The 18,859-nt window shown below is 53.0% G+C and overlaps 1 protein-coding gene across 6 annotated transcripts in view; it reads left to right on the forward strand.

Annotated features, from left to right (window-relative positions):
* Window positions 1–4,632: 4,632 nt before the first annotated feature.
* The window catches only part of FMNL2 (formin like 2), a 195,469-nt gene continuing 181,242 nt past the window's right edge, over window positions 4,633–18,859 (forward strand). For all 6 annotated transcript variants that reach the window (XM_064155031.1, XM_064155046.1, XM_064155053.1 and 3 more), the window contains exon 1: window positions 4,633–4,902. In XM_064155031.1, the coding sequence (XP_064011101.1) occupies window positions 4,786–4,902 (117 nt within the window). In that variant the 5' untranslated portion in view covers window positions 4,633–4,785. The remainder of the gene's footprint in view (window positions 4,903–18,859) is intronic.

Consider the following 18,859-nt stretch of genomic DNA (forward strand, 5'->3'; position numbering starts at 1 on the left):
CTGGCTGACTTCGGATTTTCAGGCCCCAGCTGCAGGTACCCAGGACCACTTTTGAGGTGTCAGGGAGGCCCTGCTCTGAGGGTTGGCTGGGAGGAGGAAGGATTCCTGGCTGGAGATGATCTTTGGCACCCTGTACCCTGCCCCTGGTGTGTTATCTGTGACAGCTTAGCGCTCCCTTATCTCACAGCAGGGTTGTGAAGCTTAATTAGCTAATTAATCTTTCAGAGAATTGTGATAGTCTCAGATAAAAGACATCAGGCAAAGTATCTGTTGCAGCTTCCCTCGCTATTGACAAGGACATTAACTCCCAGGAGCTGCTAGGGCTTTACAACCTTCCTTGTTTAGGACACTGCAAGAATTTGAGGCTTTTAACAAAGAAACACCCCCCAAAAACTAGGTCACACCTTCCCTGCTGCCTGCAGAGTGGCAATCAACACCTCCACTTTTCTTCCCAACCTTTTTTACTTTCAACTCCACTTTTTTCTTCCCAAACTTTTTGTTTTCTTTCCCATCATTTTTGCCCTTCCTAACCTTTTTAGTTCCAACTTCATTTCCCCTTTCCAACCTTTTTTCATCCCAACCTCTTTTATTCTTCTCAACCTCTTGTCTTCCCCAACCCCTTCTACTCTTCCCAACCTCTTCTTTTCCCCAACCTCTTTTTTTTCTTCCCAATCTCTTCTTTTCCCCAACCTCTTTTTTCTTCCCAACCTCTTTTTTTCTTCCCAACCTCTTTTATTCTTCCCAACCTCTTCTTTTTCCCAACCTCTTTTTTCTTCCCAACCTCTTTTTTTCTTCCCAACCTCTTTTTTTCTTCCCAACCTCTTCTTTTTCCCAACCTCTTTTTTTCTTCCCAACCCCTTCTACTCTTCCCAACTTCTTCTTTTTCCCAACCTCTTTTTTTCTTCCCAACCTCTTCTTTTCCCCAACCTCTTTTTTTCCTTCCCAATCTCTTCTTTTCCCCAACCTCTTTTTTCTTCCCAACATCTTTTTTTCTTCCCAACCTCTTTTATTCTTCCCAACCTCTTCTTTTTCCCAACCTCTTTTTTCTTCCCAACTTCTGATTTTCTTCCCAATCTCTTCTTTTCCCCAACCTCTTTTATTCTTCCCATTCTGCCCCATGGCAGGGGGGGTTTGAACTGACTGATCCTTGTGGTCCCTTCCAACCCTGACTGATTCTATGATTCTAATGTCCAACCTAAATCTCCCCTGCTCCAGTTTCAAGTCATTGCCCCTTGTCCTATCACCACAGGAGCTTCTGAACAGTCCCTTCTCAGCCTTCCTCTAGATCACCTTCAAATATTGAAATGCTGCTCTGAGGTCTCCCTGAAGCCTTCTCTTCTCCAGGCTGAACAGCCCTAACTCTCTCAGCCTGTCCCCATAGGAGAAGTGTTCCAGCTCCTGATCAGGTAGTGATAGGAGTGGGGGGAATGGAACACAGCTAGAAATGGGTAGATTCAGACTGGATGTTAGGAAGAAGTTCTTTACCATGAGGGTGGTGAGACCCTGGAATGGGTAGCCCAGGGAGGTGGTGGAAGCCTCATCCCTGGACGTGTTTAAGGCCAGGCTGGATGAAGATCTAGTGTGAAGTGTCCCTACCCATGGCAGAGGGGTTGGAACTAGATAATCCTTGTGGTCCCTTCCAACCCTGACTGATTCTATGATCATCTTTGTGGTCCTCTTCTAGGCCTGCTGAAGCAGGTCCATGTCCTTCTTGTGTTGGTGGCCCCAGAGCTGGACATAGTCCTCCAGGCAAGGTCTCACCAGAGCAGAGTGGCAGGATCCCCTCTCTCCATCTGCTGCCCACACTTCTTTTGATGCACCCCAGGCTGCCATTGGCCTTCTGGGCTGCAGGTGCCCACTGCTGGCTCATTCCCAGCTCCTCGTCCACCAGCACCCCTAAGCCCTTCTCTGCAGGGCTGCTGCAGGATGGTATTTGTGATTGTGCCTATAGCTGTGAGCGGGCACGGCGCAGGGATGCCAAGGCAAGGATGGACTGAAGACAGTGCTGAGCAGGAGGAGGAAGGGCAGCAGGGGTGTTGTCAGGAAGGTGAAAGCTGAGTGAAAATCGTTCCTCCCTGGCAGGACAATCAAATGCTAATATAAGACAGTGGGATATAGATTGGTGAGGGGTGACAGGAGGGGAATTAGGTCTTGACTGGATAATAAAACAGCAAGCGGTGCAATACAGCACAGTCACCAAGTGGGTCAATAGCTGCTGGAGCTGGGCTGCAGGCTTTCTGTCCAGCTGAGCTGCATGCACAGTTGCTCCCCAAAATAAACCACTGCACACCCAAAAGGCTTGAAGCAGCTGTCATCACACTGCCCAAGCTGAAGGCATGGCTGCATGGTTGGACTTGATGGTCTTAAAGGTCTCTTCAAACCTCAATGATTTCATGCTTAACAGGGTCTGGGGTTGACCACCACAATGCTTGGACACAGTGTTGGAGAGAACTTGCAAGGAACCAGAAAGAAATGGAAAAGAGCATCTGGAGATACCAGCCCAGAGAGATGTGGTTTTGATCAACCCCAGCCTTTCTGTCCTCAAAACCCAAACCTTCAGTTGGTGAGGCTCCAGGTGTGCTGCTGAGGGTGGCTGCAGAGAGCTGTGGGAGTGATATGGTGGGGGCTGGCTGGGGGAGAAGGGGGAGATTTCATCTCCACCCACCAAAAATGTTTTCATAGAATGGGTTGGGTGGGAAGGGACTTTTAAAGCTCATCTAATGTAACACCTGTGCTGTCAGCAGGGACATGTGCAGCTAGAGCAGGTTGCTCAGAGCCCCCAGCAACCTCACCTGGAGTGGCTCCAGGCATGGGGCATCTGCCACCTCTCTGGGCAAGCTCGGGCAGGCTCTCAGCACCCTCAGTGCCAAACATTTCTCTCTTCTCTCCAGTCTCAATCTCCCTCCTTCAGTTCAAACCATCACCTCTTGTCCTGGCACAACAGGCCCTGAGAAAAACTCTGTCCCCAACCTCTTCTTTTCCCCAACCTCTTCTTTTCCCCAACCTCTTTTTTTCTTCCCAACCTCTTCTTTTCCCCAATCTCTTTTTATCTTCCCAACCTCTTTTTTTCCTTCCCAACCTCTTCTTTTCCCCAACCTCTTTTTTTCTCCCCAACCTCTTTTTTTTCTTCCCAACCTCTTCTTTTCCCCAACCTCTTTTTTTCTTCCCAACCTCTTTTTTTCCTTCCCAACCTCTTTTACTCTTCCCAACCTCTTCTTTTCCCCAACCTCTTTTTCTTCCCAACCTCTTCTTTTCCCCAACCTCTTTTTTTCTTCCCAACCTCTTCTTTTCCCCAACCTCTTTTTATCTTCCCAACCTCTTTTTTTCCTTCCCAACCTCTTCTTTTCCCCAACCTCTTTTTTTCTTCCCAACCTCTTCTTTTCCCCAACCTCTTTTTATCTTCCCAACCTCTTTTTTTTCTTCCCAACCTCTTCTTTTCCCCAACCTCTTCTTTTCTTCCCAACCTCTTTTTTTCCTTCCCAACCTCTTCTTTTCCCCAACCTCTTTTACTCTTCCCAACCTCTTCTTTTCCCCAACCTCTTTTTTTCTCCCCAACCTCTTTTTCTTCCCAACCTCTTCTTTTCCCCAACCTCTTTTTTTCTTCCCAACCTCTTCTTTTCCCCAACCTCTTTTTCTTTCCAACCTCTTCTTTTCCCCAACCTCTTTTTTTCCTTCCCAACCTCTTTTACTCTTCCCAACCTCTTCTTTTCCCCAACCTCTTCTTTTCCTCCCAACCTCTGACTACCAGAAGGTCTGCCTGGAGCCTTCTCTTCTCCAGGGTGCATGACAGGGTTGGAAGGGACCTCTGGAAATACTCCCGTGCAAGCCCCCAGCCCGAGCAGGTTCACCCCGAGCAAGCTGCAGAGGACAGCACGGGTTGCTGTGGGCTGTGAGCACCCTGTGCTGGCTCTTGCCCAGCCTTTCGCTCCTTTGTTCGGATCTCAGCAGATCAGGATCATAGAATCATTTAAAGAGTTGGGCTGTCGGAGAGCTTGCAGCTCATCCAGTCCAGCCATGGACCCAGCACAGCCAGGGGCCATGGCCCTCAGCACCACTCTCAATGGGTTTTGAGCAGCCCTCCGGGGATGGAACTCTGCCGCTGCCCAGGGCTGCCTGCTCCAAAGCCTGACAGCCTTTCTGGGCAGGAGATTGTCCCTCTTGTCCAGCTCCCCCTGCTGCGACCCCACTCTGTGGGGGCTTCAAGCAGGACTCCCTGAAAGCGCCTCAGAGGGGCCAGAAGGCGCTCGGTGAGCCCAGACCACAGCCCCGCAGCAGCAGGGTGTCTCTCAGCCTCACACCAGCTACCCGGGGGGACACACACACCGCGGGCCCCGCAGCCCCCAGGCCCCGGCCCGAGGAGGCGCCTGAGGAGAGCCGCAGCGGCAGGAGGTAAAATGGACGCCGAGGGTCCCCTCAGCGCCGGCCTTCCCCCGCGGCGGGCCCGCGGCCGGCCCCTGCCCCTCGGACCACGGCAGCGGGACTACGAGTCCCGGCGCGCCCCGGGCCGGGGGCGGAGCGGGGCTTTGTGCGGGGCCGGGACGGCATGCCGGGGAGCAGCAGCAGCCGCCGCCGCCGCCGAGCCGCAGTCGAAGCGAGCCCGCCCCGGGGGGAGGGCGAGGGCGGCGAGCCATGACGGGCGGCGGCGACGCCGCCGCGTTCCGCCGTCGGTGCTAGAGGGCGACCGCGGGGCGCGGAGCCCGCCTGGCTCGGCGGCGCGGAGCGCGGAGGTAGCGCGGAGGGGCCGCCGCCGGGGCCGGTGCTGCTGCCACCGCAGCCGCCGCCGCCATGGGCAACGCGGGGAGCGTGGACTCGCAGCAGACGGAGTTCAGGGCGCACAGCGTGCCCCTCAAGCTGCCCATGCCCGAGCCCGGTGAGCTGGAGGAGCGCTTCGCCGTCGTCCTGGTGAGTACCGGCCCCATTGTCTGTGGGGAGCGGGGTCGGGCGGCCGGGGACGGGGCGCCGCGTTTCAGCCGTTGCGGTTCGCCCGCGGGCCTCTGCGGAGCGGCCGGGGAAGAAGTGCGGGGCGCCGCGGTGGCCCCGGGGAAGCGGGGGGTGTGTGCACGGAGGGCGGCTGAGAAGCGGGGAAAAGTTGGAGACCGAGCCGGGAACTGCCCCGCCGCGCTCTACCCGCGGCGGCTGAGGCGGCCCCAGCCCGGCCGGGGCACAGGTGGGCTCGGCGGGGCGGTGCCGCTCGCAACACCCAGGGGCCCGGCCGGAGGCGGTGGGACGGGGCCGCGGCGGGGCTGGGGATGGGTGGGGGGGAGGCGGACACAAGGCGTGTGTGCCGGCTGCGGCTCTTTGTCTCAGGAGCCCCCGAAGAGCCGCCTTTCCCCGAGCCGAGGCGCTTCCCCTGCGGCGGGGGCCAGGCGCTGCGGAGCAGCCGGGAGGGTGCAGCCCGCGGCCGCTCGCTGGCGGTGCCGGCCCGGCGGGAAGGCCGGTGCGGGAGCCGGTGGCCGCGGGGAGACTCGGCGCGGCCTCGCCTCGGCCTGGCGGCTTCCAGGAGGCCGGGCTGGAACGGGGCCGGAGCCCTTCGGTCGGCGGTGGGGCGGTGGGACCCTTGTCCGCACATCCCGGTGCTGCCATCCCCGTGTCCTCCGGCGTCTGTGTGCGGCTCACCGGGGCTGGTTCTGGGCGTTTCTGTCACTTTTGGGTCTATTTCGGTGTTTTCGCCTCACCTGAGTCGTGCGATGGAGTGTTTAGGATCACCCTCCCGTCAGAACTTCCCAAGGAGGGGCAGTGCTTTGGTTGGACCTGACGAGTTGAAAGATCTTTCCCCACCTAAACCACTCTGGGATTCCCTTGGTGCTGCTCCGGGCAAACGTCCTGGTTTCCTTTAGGTCTACAGCATGAGTAGATTTAAACAACGCATGGGTTCTGCCAGGCCCTTGTTACTTTTGAGCAGTGTTCGGGTGAAAAGCAGGAGCTGAGGAAGGAGAAGGACTCCAGCCCGTGTGCATGCCGTGCCCTGCCTTCCCTTCCCTCGCTGCCATGTGAAACCCAGCAAGGCGAGCTGCTGCCAGCCTGGTTCCCGTACCCGAGGCTAGAGCAAACCCTCCCGCTCTTGAGAAGGCTCCTGCTGTTGACTGAGGATTCACAAACTGGTGTGCTGGGGATTATTTCTGGTTAGACCCAATTAGATTATCATGTCTAAGAAAAGAATAAGCCTATTCAGGCAGGAACCCCCACTGATGAGCCAAATGGCAAGTGAGATGTGAGGATGATTAGGCGCGGTGGAAAAAGCCGGAGCTCCCGCAGCTCTTGTTGGGGAAACCCGTGGCCCTTTTGCAGATGGGAGATGCCCCCTGCAAGCAGCACATGGCTCAGAATCAAGTCTTGGAGTCTTGATTTGTCATGGCCATGATGGGCTGCATCAGAAGAAGTGTGGCCAGCAAGGTGAGGGAAGTGATTCTGCCCCTTTGGTGAGACCTCGCTTGGAGTGTTGTGTCCAGTCCTGGTGCTCCTAGCACAAGAAGGACATGGAGCTGCTGGAGCGGGTCTGGAGGAGGCCACGAAGATGATCAGGGGATTGGAGAACCTCCTCTGTGGGGACAGACTGAGACTTAGGGCTGCTCAGCCTGGAGACGAGAAGGCTCCAGGGAGACCTTAGAGCTGCGTTTCAATACTTGAAGGAGTTACAGAAGAGCTGGGGAGGGACTTTTGACAAGGGCTTGTAGCGATAGGATGAGGGAATGGCTTTGAGCTGGAAGAGGGCAGATTTAGGCTGGAGATTAGGAAGAAATTCTCTCCAGTGAGGGTGGTGAGACAGTGGAACAGGCTGCTCAGGAAGGCTGTGGGTGCTCCCTCCCTGAAAATGTTCAAGGTCAGGTTGGATGGGGCCTTGAGCAACCTGAGCTGGTGGGAGATGTCCCTGCCCCACGGCAGGAGGGATTGGAACTGGATGATCTCGAAGACTGCTTCCAACCCAAGCTGTTTTTTGAGTCTGTGAATAACCAACCAGGAGGGTGCTTGGCTTCATTTGTGTGCCTGCTCTGTGGGAGAGAATTAGTGGGCTTGAGTTAGGAGCAATCGATGAGACCGGTGAAAGGAAGAGACATCCATCGGGAGAGCAGAGTGTGCTAGATCCGTGTAACATAAATAGGGGAGATAACAGGACCATGCCTGTGATCTCCTGAGGTACTTGAAAGGAGGAGATGGCATCTGGTTTTGGGAGAGAGACTTAAATTAATGCTCAGGGGAGGAGTGCTGCAGCTTTGCTTGGGGGGAGCAGGGCTGTGCAGACGCATCTGTGCAAACGGGGTGTCGAGTGGTCTGCTCCCATCGGGGAAGCTGGGGGGAGCTGTGAGATGGGAGGCAGTTGGATGATCTTAGAGCTCTTTTCCAACTTGGAACAATTCCTTGGAGCCTAAATACCGCTGCTGGAGCGGCCAAAAAGCACCCTCAGCCTGTTCTTAAAGCCAGCTGGGGATGGCTGATGATGGTTGCAGCTTCCAGGAAACATCTGACCAGTGTATGAAAGAATAAACTCTCCTAGGCTGTTATTAGTTCGTTTACTCTGTGGCTCTGAGGAGAAGATGACTCTGCCACTGGGTAAAGCCCAGAAAGGGGTAGGCAGGAGAACAGAAGGAATTAATGAGAAAGGAATGGTGATTGGGGTGAGGGAAAGGATGAGGAATATTTCCTGTAGGGAGAGAGGAGATTAGTCAGGAGCCGAGAGTGTGGAGAAGGAGATGCTGAAGGTTGTGGGACTAAGTCTCACCTTCTTTACAAGCTGTCTTAAGAAATGAGGCTGGCACAAGCGTGGCTGGCACACTCAGAGAGCCCTGCTGAGGTCTTGAGGGGCTCTGCTGGCAGCAGTCATTTTCTTAGCGCTAATGAAGTTTCTAAGAGCGCTTCTGACGGCGGTGAGGAGGCAGCTCCCTGGAGTGGCAGCCGCGGGCAGGGTCGTTGTCATCGCACCCGGGGCTTTCTGTGCGTACAAGTGTCGGAAAGGTTCCTCCTGTGCAGCCTCACCAAAAGAGATTTTGGAGTTGGATTCTTTTCTCCCTGTGCAGAACCAGTCCAGTGAGCCACAGCCTCGTGTGACCACGAGGAGGCTGCAAGGTAGCCACGGTTGTGCCACAAACGCTGTTGTTTTCTCTTTCCCACTTCAAACACAGACTGGTTTGGGTTGGAAGGGGCCTTGAAGATCATCTAGTTCCAACTGCCCTGCCACAGGCAGGGACACTTCCTAGTGGACCAGGTTGCTTAAGGCCCCATCCAGCCTGGCTTTGAACACACTCTCCTGATCTTTAGGAGCAAGGGCATGGGCAAGCAGCAGTGCTCCTGGAGATCATGCATGTGTTTGCTCACTTGGTTTTGCTGGGGTCTTAGCAGAGGAGGGTCTCTGGTGAAGTAGTTTGTCCACTTCAAATGTACATCATCAGCTTAAGCCTCTCTTTGAGGTTTGAGGTGCACAAATTGCCTGAGACAATGGGAAGTGCTCCAGGTCACTGTTTTGGTGAAGCTCTGGATTCTAACTGTGCTGATAAGCTGCTCCAGCCTGTTATCAGGGGCATGCTGAGCACGTGCAGTGCTGGCTGACCAAGGTGAAGGTTATTCTGCCCCTGTACTCAGCACTGCTCAGGCCACACCTTGAGTATTGTGTCTGTTTCTGGGCTCCTCAATTCAAGAGAGATGTTGAGGTGCTGGAAGGTGTCCAGAGAAGAACAGCAAGGCTGGTGAGGGGCCTGGAGCACAGCCCTGTGAGGAGAGGCTGAGGGAGCTGGGGGGGTGCAGCCTGCAGAAGAGGAGGCTCAGGGCAGAGCTCATTGCTGTCTACAACTACCTGAAGAGAGGCTGTAGCCAGGTGGGGTTGGGCTCTGCTGCCAGGCAAGCAGCAACAGAAGAAGGGGACAGAGTCTCAAGCTGTGCCAGGGGAGGTCTAGGCTGGATGTTGTTAGGAAGTTGTTGTCAGAGAGAGTGATTGGCATTGGAATGGGCTGCCCAGGGAGATGGCAGAGTTGCTGTGCCTGGAGGTGTTCAAGACAAACCTGGATAGGTCACTTAGTGCCATGGTCTGGTTGATTGGCCAGAGCTGGGTGCTAGGTTGGACTGGCTGAGCTTGGAGGTCTCTTCCAACCTGGTTGATTCAGTGAGTCTCTGACAGCAGTGCTGGGTCTGGCTGCTTCAAACCTCTTGGTCCACTGCGGTCTGTGTCTCCTGGTACTGTTTCTGGGACTGCCATAGTAGAAGTGCTTCCCTGCCTTGCTTGTTGCATTGAGACTTGTACTTCTCTCTGCTAGTGAAGATCAGGGTCTGTGTTTTTGAGGAGAAATTTGGTGGGATGTGCTTCCAGGAGCAAAATGTGGAGAACAAGCCAGGAGAGACCCAGGGTTCTGTCTGTGAGCTGTGAGCTAAGTGTTGCTTGTCCATCACTGTCAAACTTCTGTGAGTCCTCCCCTTGTGATAGGATGTGTGAAATAATTCTCTAAGCTTCAGGGTTACACAAGAGTGTAAAGTCCAGGGAGCTGCTGGCATGCTACTGCCACTGAGTTCCCCATTTGCCTGTCAGGCATTCTGGAGGAACTGGGAGCTCTGATACTGACTTTGAGCTTGCCATCTCTGGCTGTTCATTCATAGAATGGTTTGGGTTGGAAGTGACCTTCAAGATCATCCAGTTCCAACCCCCCTGCCATGGACAGGGACACCTTCTGCAGCCCAGACTGCTCAGGACTTCATTCAGCCTGGCTGTGAACACCTCCAGGCTGGCATCCACAACCTCCCTGGGCAACCCTTCCAGTGTCTCACCACCCTCACTGGAGAGAATTTCTTTCTAATCTCCACCCTATATCTGCTTTCCTCATGCTTCAATCCATTCCCCCTCATCCTGTCACTCCAAGCCCTTCTCAAAAGTCCTTCCTCAGCCCTCATGTAACCTTGTTCAGGTACTGGAAGGTAGCTCTAAGGTATCCCTGGAGCCTTCTCTTCTCTAGGCTGAGCAGCCTCAACTCTCTCATCCTGTCCCCACAGGGGAGGTTCTTCCCTTCTGATGTTCTTTGTGACCTCCTCCAGCAGCTCCATGTTCTTGTTGTGCTGGAGGCAGCAGTACTGCAGGTGGGGTCTCATCAGAGCAGAGTGAGGAGCAGGGACCTCTTGATGTTGCCTCTTCCCCACCATGTACACTTTTCCTCCTCAGCTCTGTTGGATTTTTCTCCTAATGTTATCCTGTGATCAGCCTGGAGCAGAGGAGGCTGAGAGACCTCATTGCTCTCTACAACTCCCTGAGAGGAGGTTGGAGTGAGCTGGGGGTTGGTCTCTTGTCCCTGCTGTCAGGTGGTAGAATGAGAGGAAATGGCCTGAACTGCTGGAGTGAGTCCAGAGGAGGCCACCAGGATGCTCAGAGGGCCTCAGCAGCTCTGCTATGAGGACAGGCTGAGAGAGTTGGGGCTCTGCAGCCTGGAGAAGAGAAGGCTTCCAGGAGACCTTGGAGTGGCCATCCAGTATCTGAAGGGGGCTACAGGTGGGCTGGGGAGGGACTATTGACAAGGTCTTTAATGACAGGATGAGAGGAATGGGTTTAAACTGGCAGAGGGCAGATTGAAACTGGATGTTAGGAGGAAGTTGTTTGCAGTGAGGGTGGTGAGACACTGGCACAGGTTGCCCAGGGAGGTTGTGGAGGACAGAAGCACAGAATGGGATCTTTGATCTCATTCTGTGCTTCTGTCCTCCACAACCTCCCTGGAGATGCTCAAGGACAGGTTGGATGAGTTCTTGAGTGACATGTTCTAGTGGGAGGTTCCAGGGATGGAATTGGATGGTCCCTTCCAACCTAAACCATTCCATGATTATGCTGGGGTACTTTAGATTGGACACGAGGAACACTTTCTTTCCTGCCAAGAGTGATCGATCATTGGCACAGGCTGCCCGGGGAGGTGGCAGAGTCCCCATCCCTGGAGGTGTTCAAGAACCCTGTTGGCATAGCACTTTGGGACACGGCTTACTGACGATGGTGGTGTTGGGTTGAAGGTTGGGCTGGATGATCTTGGAGGCTTTTCCCAACCCAAAGCATTCTGTGATGCTGTGACACGTGGGGCGAGTGCCCTTGAGCCAGGACCCGTGGTCACCAAGCCTTTGTTGCAGAGGGCACCGCGGCTGAGCGTGTGCGAGCTGAAGGTGGCTGCAGACATCCTGGCACCGCCCTGCGATGGAGCAAGCCGTGGGTTTGGAGGCGTGGGGGGCTAAGATCCAGGCTCTCCAGCTCCTGCAACAGGGGTGGTCTCCTTCTGAAGCAGTACCGGGCTTGCACGTTTGCAAATGAGAGGTGGTTTGGAGGAAGCAGCCAGGCTGAGGTTGGCAGGGTAAATGGTTGCCTAATGAGCTGTGATTGACATAATTTGACTGCTGGATTAGGCATCTGCGGCGAGGTGAACAGGAAATATCCTCTTACCCCCACCAAGTGCTGTTTCGTTTTACAACGGAGTCTTCTGTGCCCGGGCCCGAGGAAAACATCTGAAAGGTGGAGGGAGGAGGAGGTGTTTGCTGTCCTGCTCCTGGCCCTGCTTCCTACCTGCAGGCAGAGCATCAGCTCTGCTCCTGCTGACTGCTTGCTGAGAGGAGCTTCTCCATTCTGCTAAAGTTTCCTCCTCTGCAGTGCATTTTTAATTCCCAGCATCGTTTTCCATACCGGTGGAAGGAGTTTCAGTGCCTATGGCTGAAGAATTTGAAAGCTCAGTGTGAAAACTCTCTAACATTTCCCAGCTGTTTTCCATTCCTCTCCCTAATCCTCTATCAAATATAGTATACATTGTTTTATAAGATGTGGGATTTGGAGTCTGCAAGTCATTAAAGAGCACGACATGGGTGCAGGAGATGTCTGGGAGGTACTCTTCGTTCCCTCGCTTTGGTGGGATGCTGGATTCCTTAATGCCTAGATTTGACAGAGTTCTTGGACAGATTTCAGTGGAGATCCTATGCTTGGGTGTAATCTGTGTTGTTTCTGTGGAAGGTGAAGGCAATCCTGTGGAAGCTGAAGGGCACCAAATTAGATTTAGGAAAACCTTCAGGAAAAGGAGGTGGTTGAGGTTCAGATATCGACAAGACCTGTTGTGCTTTCACGTTCAGACCTCATCTCTTGCCAGGCTTCTGCCCCTGGACTCTTTCTCCAGGTCTCTAAGTGATTCAAGCACTAACACCTTTTGCTTGAAGAAGCAATCCAATAAGTCACCTTGGTAAATGTCTGCTTTTCTGGCAGGCTAAATTCAGAGAGTGAATTTACTTGGTGCTGACACATCTGTCGAGCTGCCTTGGAAGCCAGCAAAGGGCATTTGTGTGTTTTATCCACCTGGACATCACAGGAGAATAGTTTTGGGTAAAAACTCTATTTCTGAATGCCTGGAACACAGGCATACTCTGGGGTGAGTACTTGGCTACTAAGCAAAGTTAGTCCCATCCCTAAAATTAATTTCATCTCCTGGAAACCTGGAAGGCTTAAGAAATGCCTAAGCTGATGTAGATGTGCTTTTCTTTCTGGGTACTATTGTCCCTTACAGACTAATTACCTTATCAGGCTATGATACCCAACCTGTCACACTCTGTCTCTCACTTGCTCTTAATACCCTGACAGATAGCAGCAGGCTTTTGTCCAAAAGCCCAGGTAAAAGGGATGGCTCTTTGGTGGCTACAAAGTGGGGTTAGACCCAAAGAGTTGTCCCACAGGAGGGGCTGCTGGCAAGGGCCTCCCAGTTGGATGTGAAAGCCTGAATGTGTGAACCCAGTTATGGAAATGCTGGCAAAGAGGTTTCCTAATGCTTTTTGTGCTGCACAAACCCATCATCACCTCATACTTCCTTCCAAATGACTCTCTGATTTGTCTCCCGTGAGTAACAACAGGGCAGCAGCAGGAGATGAGGTGCACATCAGCGACTGGCAGCACTGTTCCTTCTGTTTCTTTAGCTGTGTGTCCTGGTGTGGGCCAGAGCAGGACCAGTTCTGGTCAGGGCTGGGACTTCCCAATTCAGGTTCTGCTCACTGAGGCACCTGCTGCAGTTCAGGGCAGCTTGGCACAGCCAGGGGCTGCTTCTAGCAGAGAGAGGCTGATGGGCAGAGGTCCTGCCAAGGGCTGGCTGTGGAAAGGCTCTGCCTGACACTTGCTCCTCTGCACATCAAGAGCACTACCACAACTTGTGCCACACCTTGGGGGGGGCAGCAAGGCAGAGCTGGCACCTGAAGTGGGGAGGAGCAGCCAGGACAGGAGACCCTTAAGTGCCCAACAAGGGATTGCAGCCCATGGATGGCATCTTCAGTGTCAAGCTCAGAGATCCCAGGGCCAAGCCTCTTCTTCCCTGGCTGGTGTGCCAGCAGGACTCTGTCCCTTCTGCCTTCCATCCCCATCCCTGTGTTCATGAATCCCATTCCAGAATCCAGCTCCTGAATGCAGTTCCAAATTGCTGCTGAGTCCAGATTGGGACTTGCCCAGTGCCTGCCCCAGCCTAAGTGGTGCCAATGGTGCCATCATTGCCCTCAGGGGTTGTGTTCCTTGTTGGTTTGTGTCTCTCTTCCATGACGTTGTTCTTTCTATCCCAGCTGGTTGAGCTTCTCTCCAAGCTTATCAATCTCCCCTCTTCCCTAAGTGAAGGCAGAGGGGTCCCTGGAGAGCCTCTGGCACTGCTGTGGTGGCCCAGCCCTGCCCTAACTCTTGACAGTGTTCACAGAGTGCTTTTAACAGAACAGAGCCTGCAGCTCCCATGCCCTGCTGCTGACAGCTAGCAGACCTCCTGCCTTTACCCATGTCCTGCACCATCATTTCTCCTCCACTGCACCAAAGCTTTTATCAAGCATCTCCACCACCTTCCTTAACCTTCCTTGCAGGAGAAAGGGCTTTTTATTTTATCTTCACAAGCAAGGTCATGGCCCCAAGGTGTGAGATGGTCTCTTCAGTGGTACCACAGGTAGTGGGTGATGCTCTGGGAGGCACTAAATGAAATGCAGAGTTTATAAGGTGATCTTAAATAAAGCAGTAGCTGTTGAATTGCCTTCAGTCCAGTGGTTTGAAGCCACTGGAGTCTACCTTTAGTCTTTCAGTTACAATGAAAAAATAAATCATTTTGGTTCTTCATGCTGTGTGAAAAGGTGTTCAAGTCTACAGCAATTTTTCTCTCCCCTGAACAGCAAAACTGAGCAGTAGCACAAAAGGGAAGAGAAAGGTTCAATTTCCCTCTGTTAACAGCAAACACCAGCAGCTGCTTTTGGTTTTGTTCTGCTTTTGCATGGCTCAGCAGAGATGCTTGAACGATTCACACAACTTAGTGAAGAATCTAATTCCTTTTTTCAAACAAATTAGCTGTCTAAAAGGTGATTTTTATGAACCCATCTCTTTCTGTGGGTATTTAGGAGAAGAAGGGGAGTGTTTGTCATAGAATTATGGAATGGTTTGAGTTGGAAGGGACCTTAAAGGTCCCTTCCAACTCAAACCATTCCATGATTCTGTGATGAAACATCCAGTTCCACTCCCCCCTACCACAGGCAGGGACACTAAACCAGGTTGCTCAAGGCTCTGTCCATCCTGCTGAAGTTTGGGTGATGGATGCTCTTCCAGCTGCAGAAGGGACCGAGCTGGTGCTTCTTCTTGGGTCCTCACCACCTCTGTTTTTGACAGGCTCCAGACAAACTTTTACTCTCAACTTTAGGCCTCTACTTGTTGAATAAGAGAAGTAGAAAAGGTGGTTTAAATCTGTCATCTCCATCTGTGAGGTCTTACACCGAAGAGGTGAAGACCCCACAGGAGATGCTGGGTTTTGATTCATCATTTGTAGCCTGGAAGACATCCTAAAGTGAAACCAAGCTTTGACTATTCACTTTCAGATCTTTTCTTTGGTCAGAGAGATGTTACTTCAAGGCAAACCTAATGTCACGTCCCTCTTTTGTCTCCAAAATGTGCTTTTGGTCTGCAGCTCATTTTTCCCTGTTGTTGCTGTTCTTCTTCCAAGAGGGGAGCAGGGAGGCGAAGGCAGTGCAGGCTGCTGGGGAGCAGGGAGGTGAAGTGGGCCCAGGCTTTCAGTTTTACTTTTGGTTTGCTTGCTGGCCCAGCTCCTGCAGCTTGTGACACTTGTTTTGAGCAGCAGCTTCTTGAGTGGCTGTGAGCATGAGGTGACAGGGGGAAAGGTCTCACATGACAGGTCTGTACTCCAGTGTCACTGCTGCTCTACTCTGCCCTGGTGAGGCCACACCTGGATTACTGGGTCCAGTTCTGGGCTGCCCAGTTCAAGAGAGACAGAGAACTGCTGGAGAGAGTCCAGTGGAGGCTACAAACCTGCTGAGGGGCTTGGAGCATCTCTGCGAGGAGGAAAGGCTGAGAGCCCTGGGGCTGTGGAGCCTGCAGAAGAGCAGCCCCAGAGGGGATCTGGTGAATGCTCAGCAAGAGCTAAAGGAGCTGTGGGGGGCAAGAGGTTGGGGCCAGACTTTTGATGGTGGTGCCCAGTGCCAGGCCAAGGGGCAATGGGCACAAAGTGGAACCCAGGAGGTTCCACCTGAAGAGGAGAAGAATCTTGTTTGGTGTGAGGGTGCTGGAGGCCTGGAGCAGGCTGCCCAGAGAGGTTGTGGAGTCTCCTTCTCTGGAGAGCTTCCAAGCCCTGCTGGGCAAGCTGCTGTGGGTGCCCTGCTTTAGCACAGGGATTGGAGTGGATGATCTGCACAGGTCCCTTCCGGCCCCTGCCGGGCTTCAGGGCTTCTGTGAAATGATCTCATGTCAGCAGTGATGCCCAGTGCTGACTCATAGCAGAGGTGGGGAGGTTGAGTGGGCCTTGTTGGTTTCACTGTAGATTCTCCCCCAGAAGTTGCTGTCAGCAGTCAGAGACGTCCCTCGGTGGAGCTCGGGGCTGCTCACACCACGACTGGCAGATGTTCATCAGCCAGCTTGTGCCTAACCAGATGCAAAGCTTCATGTGAAAGAACATCAGCAACCTTACCCTTTGAGCCCCATTTAAATGAAGAGTCATTGGACACTGGAATGGGCTGCCCGGGGAGGTGGTGGAGTCGCCGTCCCTGGAGCTGTTCAAGGCAGGATTGGACGTGGCACTTGGTGCCATGGTCTGGCCTTGAGCTCTGTGGTAAAGGGTTGGACTTGATGATCTGTGAGGTCTCTTCCAACCCTGATGATACTGTGATACTGTGAAGGTGCTAAGAGGGTGCACTCATCCAAGAGTGTTGTTGGGTTGCAGAGTGAGTTTGGCCAGGCAGGGGAAGCTGGTGCCCAGCTCTGCTGGAGGAAGCCTTGGAGAAGCACGTTCATGACCTTGCACAGAGCTGGAACCGAGGAGCAATCCACAGCAAGACCAAATGAATTATGCAGAACATGCTAATGCAGTGTTGCTCTTCAGCAGCAGTTTATTTTTGAGTGCCTGGGCTGCCTCTTGAGCTTGAATTAAGCTCATCATGATCAAGATCAAAATAACTTCTCAGTGCAGGAAGCAGTAAAGAAAATGGCAAGCGAGAGGATTGGTTTTTATGGTCACTCTGGAGGGCTGTGTCCTCTGGAGGTGTGTGTGACAGCACATGGCTGCTTCAGACAGGCTTTGCAGGGTCAGGGTTGGTCCCCTGGGAGCAGTTTTAGACGGAATGTGCCCTGCTCTGGTGGGTTTTCTTACTGCTGGGAGAGGATGGCAATGGCAGCCTGGGCTGCATCAGAAGAAGCATGGCCAGCAGCTGGAGAGAGCAGATTCTGCTCCTCTGCTCTTCTGTGCTGAGACCTCACCTGCAGCACTGTGTCCAACTGTGGGGCCTCCAACACAAGAGAGGCATGAACCTGGTGGAGAGGTTGCAAAGGAGGCCATGAAGATGATCAGAGGGCTGGAGAACCTCCCTTATGGGGATAGGCTGAGTTGGAGCTGTTCAGCCTGGAGAAGGGAAGACTCCAGGGAGACCTTAGAGCACCCCTCCAGTACCCAGAGAGGCTACAGAAGAGCTGGGGAGGGAGTTTTGACAAGGGCTTGGAGTGCTAGGACAAGGGGAAATGGCTTTGGGTTGGAAGAGGGGAGATTTAGAGTGGACATCAGGAGGAAGCTCACACTGAGAGTGGTAAAATACTGTCACAGGTTGCCCGGGGGTATGATTGGGGCCCCGGAGACATTCAAGACCAGACTCGATGTGGCCCTGGGCAGCTTGATCTAGTTGGAGGTGTCCCTGCTGACTGCAGGGGAGTTGAGCAAGATGACCTTTGAGGGTCAATGCAATCTGTGTGAATCCATGAAGGTGATTTTCTTTGGTAAACTGAAGGTTAGACTTTGAAACTAGCTGCTGAGGAGCAAAAGCAGGCATTGTCAGGGTGAAATGTGCTTCCAGGCAGAGGCTGTGGAGCAGCCCTTCTAACCCCTGGAAGACTTCCACAGTGAGTATTGTGCAGCCACACTGCAGACAAACTGAGCTGAATTATTGTTTGTTTTCTTCTTTGTTTGTTAGAAAGAGTGCATTTGGGAATTTGGTGTGGGAAGTTAAGTGACACCAACTCATTGCATTTGATTTATACTTGTGTCTGAAAAAAAAAAACCCACTGAACTAGCCCAAGCCTCCAGCAGTGCAGGACTGCAGCATCACTGGAGCCAGAGGTTGAGGAGGAGAGATTGAGACTGGAGATTAGGAAGAAATTCTTTCCAGTGAGGGTGGTGAGACACTGGCACAGGTTGCCCAGGGAGGCTGTAGATGTCCCCTCACTGGAGGTATTAAAGGTTGGATGGGGCCTTGAGCAGGCTGGGCTAGCAGGAGGTGTCCCTGCCAGTGACAAGGAGTTAGAAATAGGTCTTAAGTGTTCTTTCCAACCTAAACTGTTCTTTGGCCTCAGCTTGTCAGAGAGTCATAGAATCAGTCAGGTAAAAGCACTTTTGGCTGCTGTTGCTCCAAGAGCATTAGTTTTCCATGAGTCACATCCTGCCCTTTCCACTTCTGAAGGGTCAGTGTAGTAAAGCCAGCTGGGTTTTAGGGCCTGCACTCCATGTGATGGCATGAGGTGGCTCTGGAGAGTCATGCTCTTACCCACATAGCATCCTCACTTGGGAATGTCATGTTCCCATCACATCTGCAAAGGGCTCCCAGGTCTATAGGTGGTGGAAGGAGCTCTGTTTTACTTGAAGATGGTCTTAGTTCCATGCATTGTTTTGATCCTCTGCTTTGTGCTTCCAATAACCCAACAATCCCAGCATGAAGGGGCTTGAAAAGGACCTCTGGATGGCATTTCCTAAAGCAGGGGCACCCACAGCAGCTTGCCCAGCATTACAATGGCTTTGGAAGCTCCCTAGAGAAGGAAGCTCCCCAACCTCTCTGAGCAGCCTGCTCCAGGGCTCCAGCACCCTCACACCAAATAAGCTTCTCCTCATTTTCAGGTGAAACCTCCTGGCTTCCAGTTTGTGCTTGTTGCTGGGTACCACTGACAAGAGTCTGGCCTCATCCTCTTGCTCCCCCCCCCCAAGTCCTTTACCTCCTGCTGAGCATTGAGAAGACCCCCACCATCCCCAAAAGCTCCACATTCTATATGGATATGTTGGAAAATAGAAGCATTAATTTATCCCAGGCTTTGCCTCTTCCTAAAATAGCATCTCGCTGCCTTCCACCAGCGTTTCGTTACATAAGGGCTTGGCTAATGGCCCCCCCACAGCTAACATGCTCTATGAGTTCCACATGTGCTGGTTTCCAATTTGCCATGAGATCTCCAACAAAACAAGTGTTTGTCTTCTGCAACTGTGCAGCCTTAAACATATATTTGGGGAGGATATTCATAAAGCCCCACAATAGTCCCATTGTGCTGGACGTGAATGGTCCTCTGATGAGTGCCGAGCGATGCGTGGACCTCCAGCACTCTGCCTTGCATCTCTTGAGACCAACTGTGTGTACTTGGGCATCAGCTGGAAGTGTGCCCAACCCCTTGGAGAGGCAA

The sequence above is a fragment of the Pogoniulus pusillus genome, chromosome 2 (assembly GCF_015220805.1).
Source record: "Pogoniulus pusillus isolate bPogPus1 chromosome 2, bPogPus1.pri, whole genome shotgun sequence".
NCBI lineage: Eukaryota > Metazoa > Chordata > Aves > Piciformes > Lybiidae > Pogoniulus > Pogoniulus pusillus.